This window comes from Tachypleus tridentatus, chromosome 10, assembly GCF_004210375.1.
Source record: "Tachypleus tridentatus isolate NWPU-2018 chromosome 10, ASM421037v1, whole genome shotgun sequence".
In the NCBI taxonomy this organism is placed as follows: domain Eukaryota; kingdom Metazoa; phylum Arthropoda; class Merostomata; order Xiphosura; family Limulidae; genus Tachypleus; species Tachypleus tridentatus.
In genome coordinates, this window is record NC_134834.1 from 35,283,624 (window position 1) to 35,302,811 (window position 19,188).

At 33.3% G+C, this 19,188-nt stretch overlaps 1 protein-coding gene across 3 annotated transcripts in view; it reads right to left on the bottom strand.

Moving 5' to 3' along the window:
* Positions 1-10,645, bottom strand: part of LOC143229048 (uncharacterized protein ZK1073.1-like) — a 91,713-nt gene extending 81,068 nt beyond the window's left edge. The window contains exon 1 of one of the 3 annotated variants that reach the window (XM_076460754.1): positions 10,395-10,645. In XM_076460754.1, coding sequence (XP_076316869.1) covers positions 10,395-10,451 — 57 coding nt within the window. In that variant the 5' untranslated portion in view covers positions 10,452-10,645. The remainder of the gene's footprint in view (positions 1-10,394) is intronic. The other 2 variants (XM_076460752.1, XM_076460755.1) reach the window with 2 other exon arrangements.
* Between the last annotated feature and the right edge of the window lie 8,543 nt (positions 10,646-19,188).

Here is a 19,188-nt window from a genome sequence, read left to right on the forward strand (position 1 = left end):
GCTCAAGAGTTAAGAGTGGAGTGCTGCTGTTGATCAGCTAGCTGCCTTGTCTCTGGTTTCAGTTCAAAATCAAAGACGGTTAGCAAAATTAACACTTGTACAGACTTACGTGAATATCTTAAACAAATAACTGACGAATCTATAACAGATCATCTTCCAAGTAAAAAAAAACATTAAGGTATACCAATGTACACTTTCGTTTAACTTATTTTTCTCTCGTTCTTGCATTTGAACACTTTGTACTCCTTCCTTCATTATGAAGTAATTTTTTACGCTACTTAACCATGTGTAGCTTTTACACATGTGCTCCTTCATGACCTCTTTTAATTAAATAAAGTTCTATTCTCCATATTTTACTAAGTGACGTCAATTTACCTAGTGAAGAGTTACCTAATTTTAAAACTTTTATTCTTTTCGAGTCTTATTTAAATCCGTACTTTTTTCATTGTTTTTTTTTAAATCTGAATAACTATATTATTATCTAATAATATTTGTATTATAAACTGAATGCCTTAGTCTTTGTAAGACAACAGGCAACATTGACCAGGATGCTTTAAACATCGGATCACTTGTGGATAACAGCAGAGTAAACAACATACTGACAGAGACGTTGTCAAATAAAAGCCTTTTTTACTGTAATATTATTTAAAACACTTAGACGACAATCTCACATAGGTAGCTTACATTCATAGTTTTCTTGAGTAGTTTAATATCCAAAGAAAAATGAATGAAAGCGTGGACGTTAAATCTAATATTTAGACTGGGCGCCTCAGTTTGAAAGTTATATTATTCTTGCTCATAGTTTAGTAAAGATAGTGACGTAACACCTAGAGAAACGAGTTTCGTATAACATGATTAAAGTGGGAGGGTGATTTAACTGATGTTCTCGGGAACTACAAGTTTCTTAGAAATTCGCGTCTTTTATTTCTGTTTTTGTGGGTAATTGTTATTTTTAGCTCATAAAAGTTTTGTGTCACGGTTAGTAGCTTATACAATCACCTAAGTATAATTATTAAAAGTTACTAATATTTTACTACTCCACATTAATCACTAATTAATTCATATTCTATATTCCGGTCAATAATTTGATGCCATCTTCAGGAAAGTCCTGAGAAAGGCTGTTTCTGTGATCAGGATTCGATTCTGGAATTTATAATCGGAAAAAGGAAACAATTCTTTGTTTATAGTTAAGCACAAAACTACTCAAAGGGCTGTCCGTGTTTTGCTCACCACGGGTACCGAAACCCGGTTCCTCGCGGTCAAGTCCACAGACATACCGCTGTGACAGGAAACAATTCTAGTTGAAGAAAAGAACAGAAAAAAATTCTAATTGGGACAAAAAAACGTTAGCAATGAGTAAGAAGTAAAAAAATGAACAGTTACAACTAGGAAAAAAGAACTGGGAAGAGAAACTGTAAAACGAAACTTTCAGTTTAATCCACTTTTATCTGTATTATTCATAATCATAAACAGATAATACGAGGACATTATAATACAATGTAAGTGTTGTTAAGATAGAGGTATACTTGGCTCAGTAAAACCACATTTAATGACTTCCTGTAATTTTACGTACGGTTACAGTGATTAGCAATGTGTTCACAAAACATCTGTAAGATGACGTAATCAACAAATTTAAGAGATATAGAAATAATCATTTAGAAACAAGAGTTTAACAGTACTTTTACATAGAATAAATTTCTACTAAATGTTTAATTAAATAAGAAAAAGTGTGTGTGTGTGTGTGTGTGTGTTTTCTGATAACAAAGCCTCATGGAGCTATCTGCTGAGCCCACTGAGGGGAATCTCTACCCCTGATTTTAGCATTGTAAATCCGTAGGCTTACCGCTGTACTAGCGGGGGGCAAGTAAGAAAGATGCTATTTTAATCACTAACCGTAAGTCTTAGAAACAAATTACAAACTTTTATTTTTACACCTACAGTCTCTACTTCTAGCATTGTGACTTGAACATACACATTCGTAGGTTACTCCTCTTGTCGCGAGTGTAACAGACATACAACTCTAATATTAATCATGACAGAAGACCATGCATTGAAATAGAACAATAGTGAAATAATAAAACAAAACAGACGGAGCCTTCTACAAAGATCTAACTGAAACAGTAGAAGACAAAATTTAGTCAACCTAGCAAAGAAGTTAAGAAACCGGTACAAACAAACAAAAAACAATGGCTGTAAAACATCACTTTTGTCGAAAAGTTTTTTTGTGTGTCCTAAAGTATGCGTGTTTTCTTACAGCAAAGTCACATCGGGCTATCTGTTGTGTCCACCGAGGAGAAACGAATCCCTAATTTTAGCGTTCTAAATCCGCAGACTTACCGCTGTTTCAGTGGAGGATGTCCTAGAGTGATTTTTCTTAAATAAGTAGGATCTTTTTGACAAATTACCACCCTGTGTCAATGTTAATTTTGAAGATTTATAACGCTAAAACTCGGATTTTCATAGTCGCTTTGGGCAGAGCAGATCGTACAGTCATGCGCTTAACAACAACAACAAAAAATTTCAAGCAAAGTGGGCGAAGCACATCCTTGTAATCAGCGTGCAAGAACGCGAATCCGAGAACTCAGGAATTGCGTTTAAATGCCGCAAAATCTCGTTCCCTACTTTGGGATTGTGAGTTCGTTATAAGACACGATCAAGTCTTATTATTCGATTAGAGTATACGGAGATTTGGCTGTGAGAACTCTTCAATAGCCGTCTTCCCTTTAATGTCAGTTCAAATAAAATTACAAATTGATATTATTACTTAAAGAGTAACACTTTATTTAACTATATTAAATTGATTGAGAAGAAAAAGTTGAAGACAATTACCACCGTAACAAGTTTCGTTGTGGTATTCACGAGTAAGATATTAGATCTGTAGCGAGAAAAGTACATGCTACTTACTGACTCTAATAAGTATTATTTTCAAGTCTTTAAAATTAAAAGCTGTCCTCAGAGAATCAGTTGCAAAGCTCCAATATTCTGGTACAGACGATAAGAAGTGTTATCGAACATCAGCCTCGTTGTAATATACACTGAATTTCGTTAGGAGTGTTCTAAAATGGATTTTCCTTAAGCAAAGAGTCATTTTCTTGCAAATTTTTATAATGGATTCATAAACAGAATTGAATTCGCAGTAACCGCTACTATAATTTCACTTACTTGCTAACTTCTCTAATATTTATATTTCTTTTTTGTGTCACTTGTCCTTTGTCACTGTTACGTATTATAATTTATTTCAGACGAGCCTTCGCTTTATTGTATTACATATGTTAACATATTACTATTTCAAATAACCGGAAATTTAAATTTAGAAATTAAATGTTAATAGATATCAAATTTGCGATATTTGCCAACAAGATTGACACATACAGCTTTCTTTTTTAACACAAATATATTAAAAAAAAAAAAAATCTATAATAACAGCTATTACTAATAGTTATTGCAAATGATAGTTTGTATACAAGACTTACAAACAAAAGTCAATTTCATATCCGTTATAGAAATTATTTTATCGACGATCCAGGTTCACGACGAGCAAATTAATTCTGGGTTAACACTGTCGCACCTCGCTTAAGCTATCTAGCTTGATTGGCCTCACCCCTTTACAAGTTGACTTTTTTTTTTCTGGTTAGGATATTTAATGTCCTCGTAGAAGTACTAACGTCCGAAGTTAATTCACTAAAGTTAAATGGTTTACAAAATGTTCGAAATATATATGCGTTCCTGGTCAAATTCTGTAGTTATATTATTAATGGATGTTAATCACAATTATAGCTTTCGAGTCCTATAGCACACTGGCTGTAACTGATTAATGTTCTTCTGTCTATCGCTAACTGCTTTTATAAGAATCATGCAAAGTTTCTTGAAGTTTCAATGTTCTAGCGCGTTTTCGTAAAATATTGTTGATTCTTATTCTCAAGAATCTTCTACAAATTTCTAGAACAGGCGGTACACTTTCGCAATACACAGTCAAGAATGTAGGTCACATGCAAAAAGAAACTATACTGAACAAACGTAGGTATTAAAATAAACGCATAACGGTAAATCTGTTACATAAATTTGAACTTCACGAAACTGAAACTGAAGCAACTGACTAATCAAACACACTAGCTTGATAATCATTATCTCTCAACTTCACATTCAATCAATCATTGACTCTAATTTCATTCGCATTTTATACCATTCAAATCGTTTCCTTATCTTTCAAGAACATCCAGACAGTATTCAAAGCTGATTAACATATGACGTCAAACTCTCCCAGTAAGAAATAATATACAAAATTATTATCATTTCAATAATGAAACATAATTATGCCAGAGTAAGTGAATGATGAAGGAACGTTGAGGTATTCTAAAAAATCAACGTACAAAACATGTTTAGGTGGAAAGCACTTAAAATAATTAAATGAATAGCCATTTATAAAATAACTTTTAAAGTTCCGTCAAAACCCAAGAGCGTGATTGTGGTTAATAATACTGTTTGTGTACTTCAGAAAGCATGAATACGGAGATGCAAGTTAAATAACATCTAAATGTTTTATATCAAACAAATATCGTATTAAAAACTGCCTTGAAAAAAAAATCGTGTTGCATTAATGAATAAAATGCCTGTGTTACTTAGTCGAGTGTGTGTATATGGGTCCAGACCTAGAGCAGCAACACCTAGAAATTCAGATTACTGTGTTAACGACATGACTAAATGTTGAATTTACCTTCTAAGCTTGAAGATACCCACGAACTCATTCATATTTACGTTTTTCTTAAATAAAATAACTGGTGCACTTCAGTCGATACAGCACTAAAGCTTCACACACGCCTGATTGTCCCAATGTGATTTCTTACAAAGTCATTTTTGCAACAGCGTTCATGACAAGTTTTACTTTAAATACATTAAAATTTATACATGTATTAGTTGGGCAAAAACAGATTGTAACTTTAAATTACGTTGTTTTATGTAAAACTACGGTATTATAAATAATGTTTTTCTTTTTACGTGAACGGTAGCTCAGCTGTAATTCTTAACGAACAGCACAATCTATAATTAGTTCAACTTCTTGGACCGTTTCATCTATAACCAATAACTTTATTACTGCTTACAATGTGCATATTTTATACGCAAGATTTATATATAAAAGGTAATGCCCTCAAGACACTTGGAAGAGTACACGAGGTAGATCAACAGCCATAAACTTACGTCAATTGATATTCGATACCACCTTAGATTCAGTAATGTACCAAAAGCGCGAGTTAATGGTGTGTTACAACATTTGATTTCGGAGCTGGCAAGTCGAATTTCGAATCCATGTAATACCAAAACATATTTCCAGTAGTTTAAACTGTGGGTGTATTATAAAAGTAACAGGCATTCAAGCCCTTTGCACGGGGGGAGTAGGTTAGATGGTGCTGAATGGTTTCATTCCCTCTGATCAGTAGTTCAAAATTAGGAACGGCGATAGACAGCTTTATTAGCTTTGCCATAAGCGCAAAATACAGGATGTTCGGAAAGTCACTGTGTACTTATATATTTATTAACAGACAAAACTGCACAGTGACTTTCCGAACACCCTGTACAATGAACCTTGCACGCTAAGTATCAGACACCCTGCAGCATAGTCATTTCAATGCATCGTATAGAAAACAACGTTCTTATACTGCCACTTTTTTTATGATTAAGTGAACGTTGTTCATCCCCCCCCCCCGACGGAATTTAACAAAATCCTTAGGTGGGAAAAAAAAAGATTAAGAACTGGTATCATATTATCCAGGAAACTGAGTCATCTCCCTTTCAAAGGAAAGCTGTAGTAGTTACGTTGATTTGTGTCGCACTTTAAAAAACTTCACACATAAGCACGTGCACACACAAAAAAACCTCACCTACAGTAAGCCTCATTCTCTACTGTTCTTGTTCTAATTATGTCTCTCCGTCCCTCTATCGTGAACGAATTTGACGGTGTGTTACCCCCCCGAGTGATATTTCCGAGCTTTCAAATCCTGTGATAAATGCATATCACCTTACTAAACAGCAAACGTACTAAACATTGATGAAGAACTTCTTTTCGATAAAAGGTTTAGAAAATGGTTAAAGTGTGGTCATAACACAATAAATCAGTACCATACAAAACATCAAATATGTTGTGCATTAAACATCAAATGAAGCAAAAACAAATTAAAATAACAATTTTTTACTTTCTATGAATATTTTTGTTCTAGTTTAAATACTTTGTTCTATTGAGAAACGAGTTTAATGCACAAATTGGCAGTAGTCCAAGAGTTTGTATTCCCCTGAGATCGTAACATGTTATTTAGTTTCATTAGCATCGTGTTTACAGAACGTATGGACGTCTTTTTATTTTACTTGTTTTTAACTTGTCATAATGAAAGATAACTTCAGTTATGCCCAATCATGCGTTGAAAAAAAGAATATTACAATTAAAAAGCAATCGCTTTAGTGTGTGGGTATTGTGCTCGTGAATTTCGCGCATGAAATATTTGTTGTGATATTTTGTATTTGAATGCACAAAGTTTATAAGATCTAAAGGCAGTGTTGTATATTTAAAGTAATTATAAAAGTTCCCTACCTAGACTACTCATAAAAGGTTAGATACAAAGAGTTCTGAAAAATATCTAACGGCCGTGTGATGCATTCTAATGACTACGAGGTTAAACCTATTTCACAGCCACATGATATCCAAACATCTCTTGCACTCTAAATGTTTATAGAATTCACGCATAAAACCTTAAGACAAATACTGCTGTCTAAGATATGGTTCTATAGAATGACAGATCCATTCCCAAACGTATTTCTCTTTACTATGCATAGTACTGTTTACACCCACTCCTCCCTTAAGCATATTCCGATGATATCCAAAATTCATTTAATTTGTGCATAATACGATAAAATTTTTAAATCTTCCTCAAAACGCGCACACAAGTTAATCGTTTAATCATACAGACAACATACCTTAGTTTTAAAATTATTCGTTACGTTTGCAAAGCATTAACTATATATGCTTTGCAAACGTAACGAATAATTTATTTATATACGTAATTTATATATACACCACATGCTAATTGCGCTGTTGTTCTATTTCCAATTTGTAAACGGATCAAAATACACATTATTTTTAAATGAAAACGTTTTATTTTTCCTAGAAAGAATTATCCAGAACAGCGATTCTCAAATTTTTGGTAACCAAGGGACTACTTTTAATTGAAAATTGTAGACCACCAAAACTTATCGTTTTTTGTTGCACATGAAAAGCTGTATTCCAAAATTAAGTTTTTATTTATACTAACTTAATTTTACGAAATATATTTTTTATTCTATAAATCTTTTTTTTTTTTTCCATTTCTGACATAATTCGCGCACGCCAGTTTGAGAGACGTTGAAGTGGAATATTGAGCTTAAACTTGTAGAACTTTCAATGTTTGCTTTCAGTATTTTATTAATGTGAATACATCTAAACGACGACAAATTATATTCATATAAAGGTGAAACCTTTAAGGGACAACAAGGGATCAAATAAAAATTTTCATCTTTGTAGAGAAATGAAAACTAAACACATGGGATCATGGAAAGTAGTAGCTTTGAACGGTCTTCGTGAGGTGGCCGAATGGTTCGAGCAAGAAACGAAATAACTGATACCCAGTCGATACTCTTTACGCATCAAAAATAATTTTAATACAACGGATATTGCATTTTATATTCCTACTAATGAAAACTGAACATTAACTTCCCGTTGTCTGTTCTTTACCTGAAAAGCAAAATGGAGAGAGAATATGTATTTCAGTATTTTTATTTCATCTGGTGGAATTCTGGAATTCCACTTGTATTTGTTTTGTTTCTGTAAAGCATTCTAGCAAAATTACCTAACTTATTATAATTATTTTTACTGCTAAGCGCAAAGCTGCACAATGAGCTTTCTCTGCTGTGCACATCAGAGGTATCGACAAAAATATTTTTGGTGTTATAAGCCCTCTAACATGCAACCAAGATACAGAGGTTTATTATTTTGACAAGATATTTCAAATCCAGTTTACGCCATGGTCTTGGTTTTCAGTTTTAATGTACAAGTTATTCCAAAATTATGCTTCCTATTTTGAACGTAAATCAAACAATAATTAACAGAACACAAAAAATGCACCTTGAATTTTTGTAGCTTAATGTAAAATGTTTTTATTGATACTACTTTCTTCTTTCCACAGCAGAACTGCAATTCATAGTAAGGGAAGCCATCACCATTGTGACTGTGGACATGTTAAAGAGAACGTGGAATAGAATCGAATATAGGTTAAACGTGCTGACAGCCAGCAACAGTGCACAAGTGGAAAACTTCTGATATGTATATAAAAACTGAATTAGGCTACAAGATACGGCAAACTAAATTTTTGTATGTCTGTTAGTTATTGGTTTACTTATATTAAAAAGAAAGAATTTTCTAACATCCTGCATATATACATGTACACATACATAGAAATGAAAATTAAATCAAATTATCTCGAAACAGACGAAATCCATGACCACTTTCCACATTCAAAACAAAATTCGTGTCCCTTTTCCATATTATCGTTCTAAAAAAATTGCATCACTAATTGTGCACAGTCAAAGAATACCTGAAAATTACTAATTATACACATTCAAAAATGTCCATGAAATAAAAATATGCTTAGAAATGAGTATTTTTTATGAACCCTTAAATTCTCATAGGAAAGCACCTCTAAAAAAAAACACTAGGTAAGCAATGCATAAGAATGTAACAGTATTACAAACCTTATAATTACTCTTAACTTTAATATGCATATAGAAGTATGGTGAATTTCATAGCACCAGAACATAAATATGCACACGCACACACAAAAGGCGAACGCGAATTGGAATGTAGTAACAAACTCGAAACGCTTTACTTGCTCATCAGAAGGTCCAAGTAGCGTTATTTAGTTGAATGGCTGTTGGTAAAACGTGATGTTGAATACAGAGGGTTTTTTGTTTGTTTGCTTTTTTTTTTTTTTACAAGAACATATTAAGTACATCTTTACTTCACTTTTGAAATGTTCAAAATACAGTTTTAATGCTACACGTTTAAATGTTCATTCACATTTAAAAATTAACAGAATTAAAAAATGTGAATATTATAATGCGAAGCCTTAAGTTTCGCGTATATCGTTTCGCTCAGATAAATATGGGAACATGATGGTTCTCTCTGAAGTAATTAGTTTCCCCATTCATATTTTCCAACTTAACTTTCCCTAAGTACTTAACTGTCGTTTGCGTTTATTCCATAAATTAAAATCGCGATTACAACAACAGGTATTATTGTGACTAACAATATTTATGAGCAAAACATTATTTCTTGAAAAACCACATTACAAAGGGTGGGTTTAAACCGAAATTCAAACGTTTTCTTCTCAGGGATAGGTACAGTGAGGCAGTCTTCATGAACAGCTCACAGTCTCTTTATGTAATATACGATAAAGCAGGAGGGATACAGCTAGCAATACCGATTAAGTGCAGATCGATCTGTAGGGATAAAATTTATTTTGTACGAAAATATGTTACCTTTATATTACTATATAAAAGGATTCAGTGACACAAAACATGAATCATTCTTCTTCGATCTTAATACACTTCTGTACAGATGTACTAGTACCTTTGTAAGAATAGAAACCAGATCAACATTTATTTTTAAAAATTGAAAGCGTTCACTTAAGCATCTCTGGCTCTTAACAGCAAAACGTTAATTATGTCTGATCGTTAACCGAAGTACACAATAGAAGCAAAACGCAAAATGATGTGATACAGTAATTTCTACAAGATATTCCAGGTCCACTTTATTTTGTGACCTTACAAACAGTATAAGTGTGACATATCCAGTTAAAATGAGGTATATATACTTAGCATATTATACGTTTTTTATTAATTCTTTTTGCATTTTACTATCGAATCGGTACAAGTTTCAAGTATTTTATTATACTCTGAAAAAATTTGTGCACGTCTTGAACGCAAAATACTTTTAATACCATAAAGTTAGACCTCGCACATACCATATTACGTTCATTACAGTGCTTGAAAGCTCAAAAATTAAAACTATGACGATACCTACAAAGTCTATACAAAGCTCTGCCATAAAACACTTGCCGACCAAAACTATCGATTATCAATAAGGTGCCACGTTGGCTGGGACGAAAGTAACACTAAGACGGCATTCCAAGCTTAAACTAAAACAATGAAATATATTGTTAGTTATACAAGTACGAAATTAGTCACGTTTTTATACTTATTGGGTAGTTGTAACACCATAAACAAGCAGGCTTTTATTAATCCTAAAACTTTTATATATGGTAATGCAATCTATATTATTTGCAATACTTCTTAATCAAATTGTAACAACTTACCGTTTCTTCAACATCGTAGGTGATTTGAGGTTCTTCAAGAAGCTGTGCATCAGACATTATGGGACCTCTGGCTAAAACTGTACAGAATTACTATCAATAGTAAACTGAGTTCGAAAACTGTTTACGAGCCTAATAATTGTATACTGGAATTTATCGCCACCTAACTTCGTCGAAATTATACACAAAACTACGTGAACACGTTTCGCGCAAACAGGGTCTACGCTAGCATTACTCTTATTAACGCTCATATACAGAGATTTTAGCGCCATCTCTTAACATCCTAAAAATATTTTATTTATATTTTATAATAAACTTGTTGATTACAAAAACTTCAAATTTTGCTAAATATAGGTTTAAATTTTCAACCTAAATGGAATTTTATGATCTACGTATGCTAAAAACTGACATTAGAAGCTCTACGGTTTAGGCACAACAACTTCTAATTTTAAACACCAGTTCAAACAGAGGGCAACCAGTCAATAGCACCTAACGATTATACAGGGTGTTCGGAAAGTCACTGTGCAGTTTTGTAATCAGTGATAATAGCATTCATTTAGTCTATTTCAAGCCAGCAACTGATAGCGGTGTTTAGAAACAAAATAAGAAGTATCCAGGCCTGTACTGATGCCAACGGGGGTCACTTTTAATATTGTTTATAATTGTCATTCAAATTTACCTTCTGTATTCTATATTGAAACACGTCTGTTAATAAATATATAAGTGCACAGTGACTTTCCGAACACCCTGTACAAATAGAACCGACTGTCACCTTGTAAAATATTAACAGCTGGAAGTGCGAAGCGTATTCAGGAGCACGTTGCAGACTTGAACCAATGAATAAAACAAACAAAATAGCCGCCATAATTTTAAAGAAAGTGCGATTTATTAAGATAATTTACGGAAATTTTCAAATAAATAAGTTTAGGGAAAACATTTTAGATTACTGATCGCCAAAATCTATACTTTCAGCAAGTAGTACTATTATGTTTTGCCAGTTTGTTTTTCAGTTGTATGTTTCAGTCAGTTAGATTTAAATTAATTTGCAAATGTTTTTTATGGCTGTGCGGCATGTCAAAATATTTTCATATTTAAAAATTTCACAAAACACTTCTAAAATTAATTGTTTCCATTTCAGCATTGGTTTTCGTTGGTTCATAAGTCAATTTAATGATTTATGTCATTAAAATTGGGGATTGCTGGTATAGGTATTAGCACTTTTACTAATAAAACAGAGAACAACGTTTTGACCTTTTTAGGTCATCTTCAGGTTAAAATGACCTAAGAAGGTAGAAACGTTGTTCTCTGCTTTATTAATAAAAATGTTAATATCCATACCAGCCGTCATGAGATACATTTTCACTTCAAGTGGGTTTCTCGTCATCACGAAAATTCGGAATTGGATATCTGGGGTTTGCAAAGCGCAGATAGACTGTTGTTCAGTTTTTTGCTTAATAATAAAAACAAATTATCAAATTACTTTTTACAATGATATCGCTTGTAAAGAAAATGCTTTACAAACATAAATGGGTTAAGTTTTAATGTATTTCGCAATCAGTTTTTATGGTAAAATACATGATAGAAATTTCAATACAGAATTGTCATGTGTTTAGCAGTTTTATTTATTTATTTCCATTTTAATTCACGTGAGTTACTAATATCATACTAACAAGAGGTTTCATTGATTAAATCTAGGTTTCGCTAGCCATTTTAGCTTCGTTACAACCAACCTTATTATGGTAATTGTGTAGCTTTGTGCTTAATATCACGTAAACAAAACTCTCACTACAAACAGTGATATTGATCACTCATTAGTAGGACATTAAATTATCATAAACTAATTGAATATTTCACTAACTGATTACTCATATTTATAATATGCTTTTCTTTACGCCTCCCGCTAGTACAACGGTAAGTCTACGGATTTACAACGTTAAAATTAGGGGTTCGATTTCTCTCTGTGGGCTCAGCAGACAGCCCAATGTGGCTTTGCTATAAGAAAAACACACACGCTTTTCTTTATCGAAATTATACGAAATTTCTATGTAATTACATACTTCCTTTTAACAAACAGCTAAAATAAAATATTGTAAGCATAGTTTACAACATTGTTTCTTCCTAGGTTATGAAGTCCTTCGAGCAGTTGTAATGCACAAACAAAACATTATTCTAACTCTCGATGAGATTTTAAGTCCTTTTAAATTCACTATAAAGTAATCTAAATTAATTAAGATATGTCAATAGTGTTATAAAATTTCGCCTCTGGTTAACTTAGATTATCTTCAGGTTCACAAACTGTTAATAGAAGAAATAACATTTTTTTCATCCAACAGTGCCGAAAGAAAAAAATTAATCCCTAATTTTGTGAAGGAAAAGTATGCAAAAATTTTAATCAGTGTACAAACATTATCCATAACTTACAGAGAAATTGCTAAAAGCTATGTTAAACTGAAAATACAAAGAACTAAATGACTTGAAAAACAAAAATGAATCGAGACCGTCAACTGGCCTGTTGCATTCAACCAGACATTTATGGACTCATACAACTCAATATCAAATTAATTAACAGTAAGAACGACAAGGACAAAAAGATTTGTTACAACAAAAAGCTAGATCAACTAAGGTGAAAACAACAACAAAAGACACCAACACGATAAACCATCAACCAACCTCATAATTAACAGATCCGACCGACAATTAAGCACTGAAGAGATACACCTCCTCGATAAAGGACTCAACTTCACAGTAACACCAAGAAATATTCCATCCATCGAAATGAAAGCCTTTCTAGAGGACTTAGCCAGAAGACTAGTGATCCATTCTACACAATCCAAAAACACTACTATACTGGTACAAATATGTTGACGATATAATTTTTGGATTCACATCTACAGAATACATACTTATTTGTTTCAACCATGTTAATTCCATACACCTCAACATTAAGTTCACTTGTGAATACGAGAAAACTAACCAAATAACGTTTCTCAATCTCAATATCACAAGAACCTATACACAATTAAAAAAAGAATTGCACATAAAAATCACCCATACCTCGTACTCATTACATGAAACATAACAAAAACTCAAAGTATAAGGAAACCAAATAAACACAGCCACAAAACTATGCTCTTCTGACAAAAATTAATGATGATTAATGAACGAAATAAAACAACACTTCATCAACATCAACAAATTTACTGTTAGAAACTGTTGAAAAAAAATTATACGCACACACCTAGATCAACAACACAATCAACAACAAATAAACAATAACAAATTCCGATACATTAAACTGACCAACCAATCCAAAAAAGAACAAATTTTAAACCTTACACTGCTGTATATCATAATATTCATGATATCAGCGAAAAAAAAACAACTTATAAGAAAACATAATATTCCAGAAAACACTAAATTTATTCAGAAACAAGGTGCAAAACCAAAGTCCATACTATGTACAAACTACACTGACAAACACAACACCAACATTATTTATAAAATACAATGTAACAACTGTCACAACTTCTATGTATTGGAGAAACAAGCTGAAAAATGGAAAACTGATTCAAAGAACACAAAAAATTAAACACCTTTGCACATTTCAGAACACTGCAAGTCAAATAAGCACGACATAACCATAGAAAACACCCAGATACTAAGTAGGGAAACAAATACAAACAAAGGCAAAAACAAAAAAGCCCTACTTATACAGCAACTAAAACCAAAATTAAACCAATATAAAGTAACACCTTTATACCTATACTAGTCCCTCGCTGGGACGGCGATAAGTCTTCGGATTTACAACGCTGAAATCAGGGGCTCGATTCCCCTTGGTGGACTCAGTAGGTATCCCATTGTGGCTTTGCTCTAAGAAAAACACACACCTATACTAATTAAAAACCTAATACCTGATTGCAACACCCCCTACAATTGCGTAGCCGTTTACACTCTCGTCCCTAAAGAATGCGCCCGGCATATGTCAGTTAGGCACGCTTTTTGTGAACCAGAAGATGACTTTAGTTTTAATATCCATCCCAGCCACGTTGTATTTAGGTGCTCGAAATAAACGAAGACATTTTGGGGCATATTTCGATACGAGGACAGAACTTTCAAACTTCTAAGTCGATATAATAAAGTTTAACACACTAATATAGTTTGACATATGTAATCACAACTAACCTTGGTTAATTCTCAGACCCAACCTCCAACGGTAAGATTGAGAGCTTAACACCCCCAAAATTGGGTTTCGATATTCTTGATGTGCCGGCACAGACAGCTTGTTGTGTAGCTTTGCGGCCATCAATAAAGTGTGTTTCTCTTATAGCAAAACCACAGTTGTATTCATCGACGGGAATCGAATCCTCGAGTTTAATACTGTAAATCCCTATACTTACCATTGTATCAGCGGGGACACTACAATCAACAAAGAAATACATTATCAGATAACAGCAAAACAAACACACAAATATAATGCTGTCAGTTAGTGTCTTTCTACCATATTGGGGGCTGGAATGCTGACTTCAAGAGGTAAATTTTCAATTTACTTATCAATAGTACCTTACTTTCTTAATTTATTTTTCTCATTTTATTTCAATTAATTTTCTTCTTTACTTGGGAGAGTAGTCACCTTCCTGCAACCGTCTGCAGGCAGTGAAGGGTGATATAGATGTGAGCTTTGGCACCTACATATCGCTCTCCTAATTTCTATAACTATTGCTACTATTTTATTTTTTATGCGAGACTGGCGAATGGAGGTTTAGACTGATAAACAGTGTATCCCCACCTCAATGTGGGTCCTACTTCCGTAGTCATCTCCAAAATCTTATAATCCATATTATATAGCTTGTACCTTGAGAATCTTTTCAATTAGTGCAGCGTTTTTGATTAATTTATTTTTGTTTCGATTTGTTTTTAAGTTATAACAAACTAACACACACATACACACACACATATATATATATATATCACTGAGACCATTACATCACTAAGTGGCATGAGAATTGCTTAAAAACATAATTAATAAAAATATATTAATTAATAAGAAAATATTAAATAACATTTGAAATTACATATTACTTTTGTATCACCCACGTGCATTTTGCCATTTCTAGTTTAAAGTACAGTGGTACCTCGGTTCTCCAACGACTCCCTTTTCGAACAATTCGGTTTTCGAACATATTGTTTGAGAAAATATGTCTCGGTTGTCGAACATAAACTCGGTTCCCGAACCCCCGAAATAACCAACTGATGACCCGAACGACCCTTCGACAGTTTTCGGCCCACGCCAAGCTTGGGTAAACATTTTACCCGCACCTGTTGCTCAGTCCACACCCCCGCTAAAATCTGCTGTGAACGTTCTCGTTTTTCTTTTTTGTTCTTGTTGTTTTTCTAAATATTCTGATTAAATAAGCTACCATGGGGTCAAAGAAAGATAATGAAAGCAGCAAAACAAAAAGAAAAGTTGTTAGAGCCACAACAGAGGTGAAAAAAAATCCCATAGCAAAGTATGAGAGTGGTGTTCGCGTGTCTGACCTTGCTACACAGTTTGGTATGGCGAAGTCTACAGTCTGCACCGTACTGAAAAATGAAAAGGTCATCAAAGGAGCTGATGTTGGAAAAGGAGTGACAGTGCTTACGAAACAAAGATCACAAACAATGGAAGAGGTAGAAAAACTGTTGTTGATTTGGGTAAACGAAAAACAGTTAGCTGGTGGTTACATTTCTGAGACCATCATTTGTGAGAAAGCAAAGCAGTTGCATGGTGACCTCCTGAAAAAAAACCCTGAAACGAGTGCTGATACAAGTGATGCCTTTAAGGCTAGTAGGGGTGGTTTGAAAATTTTAGGAAGAGAAGTGTGGCATACATAGTGTGGTGAGACATGGGGAGGGTGCCAGGCAGAAACAAACCTCATTAGACAAGTTTTTAATGAGAAATATGTCCAGTGAGTCTCAAGCAGGTTGCAGCGGTGCAAAGAGACAGAACCCCAAAAGGAGAGTTACCTGACGTTTTTATGGAAGGTAACTCCCTTTCCAAACAATAATAACCCTCCTACTATCCACGTTCCTCACCACCTTTCACTTACGCCATCAGCTCTCCTCAGGTAAAGTGCAGTTAAATTTTCATTATTGTTTTTTTTATTGTGTTTATAGTTTTTGCGGTTGACTTTATGCATGTAAGTATTATTATACAGGTATAAATAAGCAATATTTTACTTAAAATGCTTCATAATACGTAATTTTTGGAGGTCTGTAACGGATCAATTTAATTTACAGTATTTCTTATGAGAAAAATTGATTCGGTTTTCGAACAGCCTTCTGGAACGGATTAAGTTCAAGAACCGAGGCACCACTGTATATTACATGAAAATGGCTAAGAACAAATCTTGTTCTTTTTAATACAATCAATATCCAGCAACAACTCAAAAATGACAACAAAACATTTCTTAAATTGTCTTAATAAAATGACAAGCGGTTAAAACACAAATGTTAAGATTTTTTGTGCACGTTTAAGTAAACTAGATTTCATATTTTTGAAAATACTTGAAAACACACTCAAAAATCCCTATTTCACCATAAAATATCTGCTACTTTTACGCAGGATATGATTTTTGTATCTCAAAACACAAACACACATACAGTTCTTAACTCGTTATCCGAGAGTTGCAGGTTCGACTCCCTGTCACACCAAATATACTTGTCCTCTTAGCCGTGGGAGAGTTATAATGTGACGGTCAATCCCACTATTTGTTGATAAAAGGAGTTGACGGTGGGTGGTGATGACTAGCTGCCTTCCCTCTAGTCTTACATTGCTAAATTAGGGATGGCTAGCGCAGGTAGCCCCCGTGCAGCTTTGTGCGAAATTAAAAACAAACCAAACCAAATCACATACATTGTGTAAATATTTACTACAGATTACGGGTTTATAGTAGTAATGAATACCGACCGTTTATTTTTAACCTATTAGGTGTGTTGGAAGTAGCAGATTTGTTAGTCTTAGGTTATAAAATGTATAATTAGTAGATCTTTTGATCAACAGAAATTCGAGAACCTAGCGTGTGAAAGAATAGGTGTAGAGATTTTTAGTAATGGAATGAAAGAGACAAGACAGTTGGAGTGGTTACAAAAATAACATTTTAATTTCAAAAGATAAATTGATAATTTAATTTCAGAAGTAGAACTATTGTAAATGAAAAGCTTAACTGTGGAATTAAATTATTATATTAAACTGCGTTTATTTACATGTAATTACACAATCAGTAGATATAACAATGTTCTTCATGCCAATGAGATTTCATCAACTAGTTTTAGCGTTCTTGCGTGAATGTGTTCCCTATCCAGAAAAAGAAAGATAAAAAAAAAATTAAAACCGCCAAAATTGTATTCATGAATGATATTTTCTTTGTAGTCTAAGTTGTTGGTATAATTTATTTGGATCATAATAATAATATCTGTTTCACGTGACAGCAAGATATAACTATCCCATTTTATAAACGGAAAGTTTCTAAAACAGACCTGCTACAGAAAACCAAAATGAAAACTAGAGTCACATTCCATGCGTGGAAGGGATATAGAATTAATGGAAATAAAAAGATCTGGCATAGAAACGACTGAATAAAGTAATAAATCCAGGACAAGCCTGAAAAGTTACAGGCACAACAAGACTACTGTCGGATATCACAAAAGTTATGATTTTTAAAACGTATAGGAGTTCAATATAAACTATCATAAAAGCTTATTTGTGGTCATAAAAAGAATGCAGTAGAACCTCGTTGGCTCAGTGTCACAGCAAAAGCATCAGGAACAGATTCATAACCATGTCTTGGACCATCCAAGACTGGACACAAGTGTTCTACGTAGGTAAATCAACGATTTTTCTTGTTTTCTTAAACCATGGTACTAATGCAAATAAATAACCTTAGAAGCACTGTCACATTGCTAATTTAGCCGAACATGACCATGAGCTGTGGTGGATTCATCTTGGTCTTGGTTAACGTGCTTCAATGGACTGACTTCAATGTATCCTGAGATGGCTCTTTGACAGCTGTGTAGTTCTGAAATTGAAATCCTAGACATTTAGAGGAAGTTGTACACTAATGCCATTGGTGGTGAATATGTCTTTATGGATGATGATGTTACACGCTGTGCTCGAGACATGGAATAGTGAATTCAAAAGGACATTAATATCGTTATAAAGTGGGCTGTTCCAAATATTATCCTTATTAAGCACATTTAGACCCTGACGCTGTTTTAGTTAGAACTGTTCATCCTGACTCTCCATGAGTTGGAAGACGTTCTTGTGAAGGAATGGAACCACCTGCTACAGACTAACATCCTAAAGATTGTAAGGATCCAGCAGATGTGATGTCAAAGGAGAACACAAGGTATTGATAATTTACTTTGTTGATTGTTTTTTAATCAATCAAGTTTTTCTACATACCTTCCATGTTGAGTGAAAAAACAAAGTATATACCTAGCATCTTGTTAAATCTAGTGCAGTGCTTCATTATTTTGGGCAAGCTTATTCCATTCCATGGAGAATACATACTTACAAATCAGTAGTAATAATGTTACTTCGTATAAGGCAACAGTTACATTAAAACATAATGTCAGCTATGAATAGATTATCCATAAATATAAAATACATTAGTGTTTAAATCAATTATAATAATTTCTTTATAAATTTTATGGAAGTTTTACTAAAGAATAAAAGATTGTTCTTAATCTCTATTATTAAATGTTCTAGGTATGTAGGAAGAAAATGTGGCTGTCTCTTAGTTAAATAATCGCATTTCAA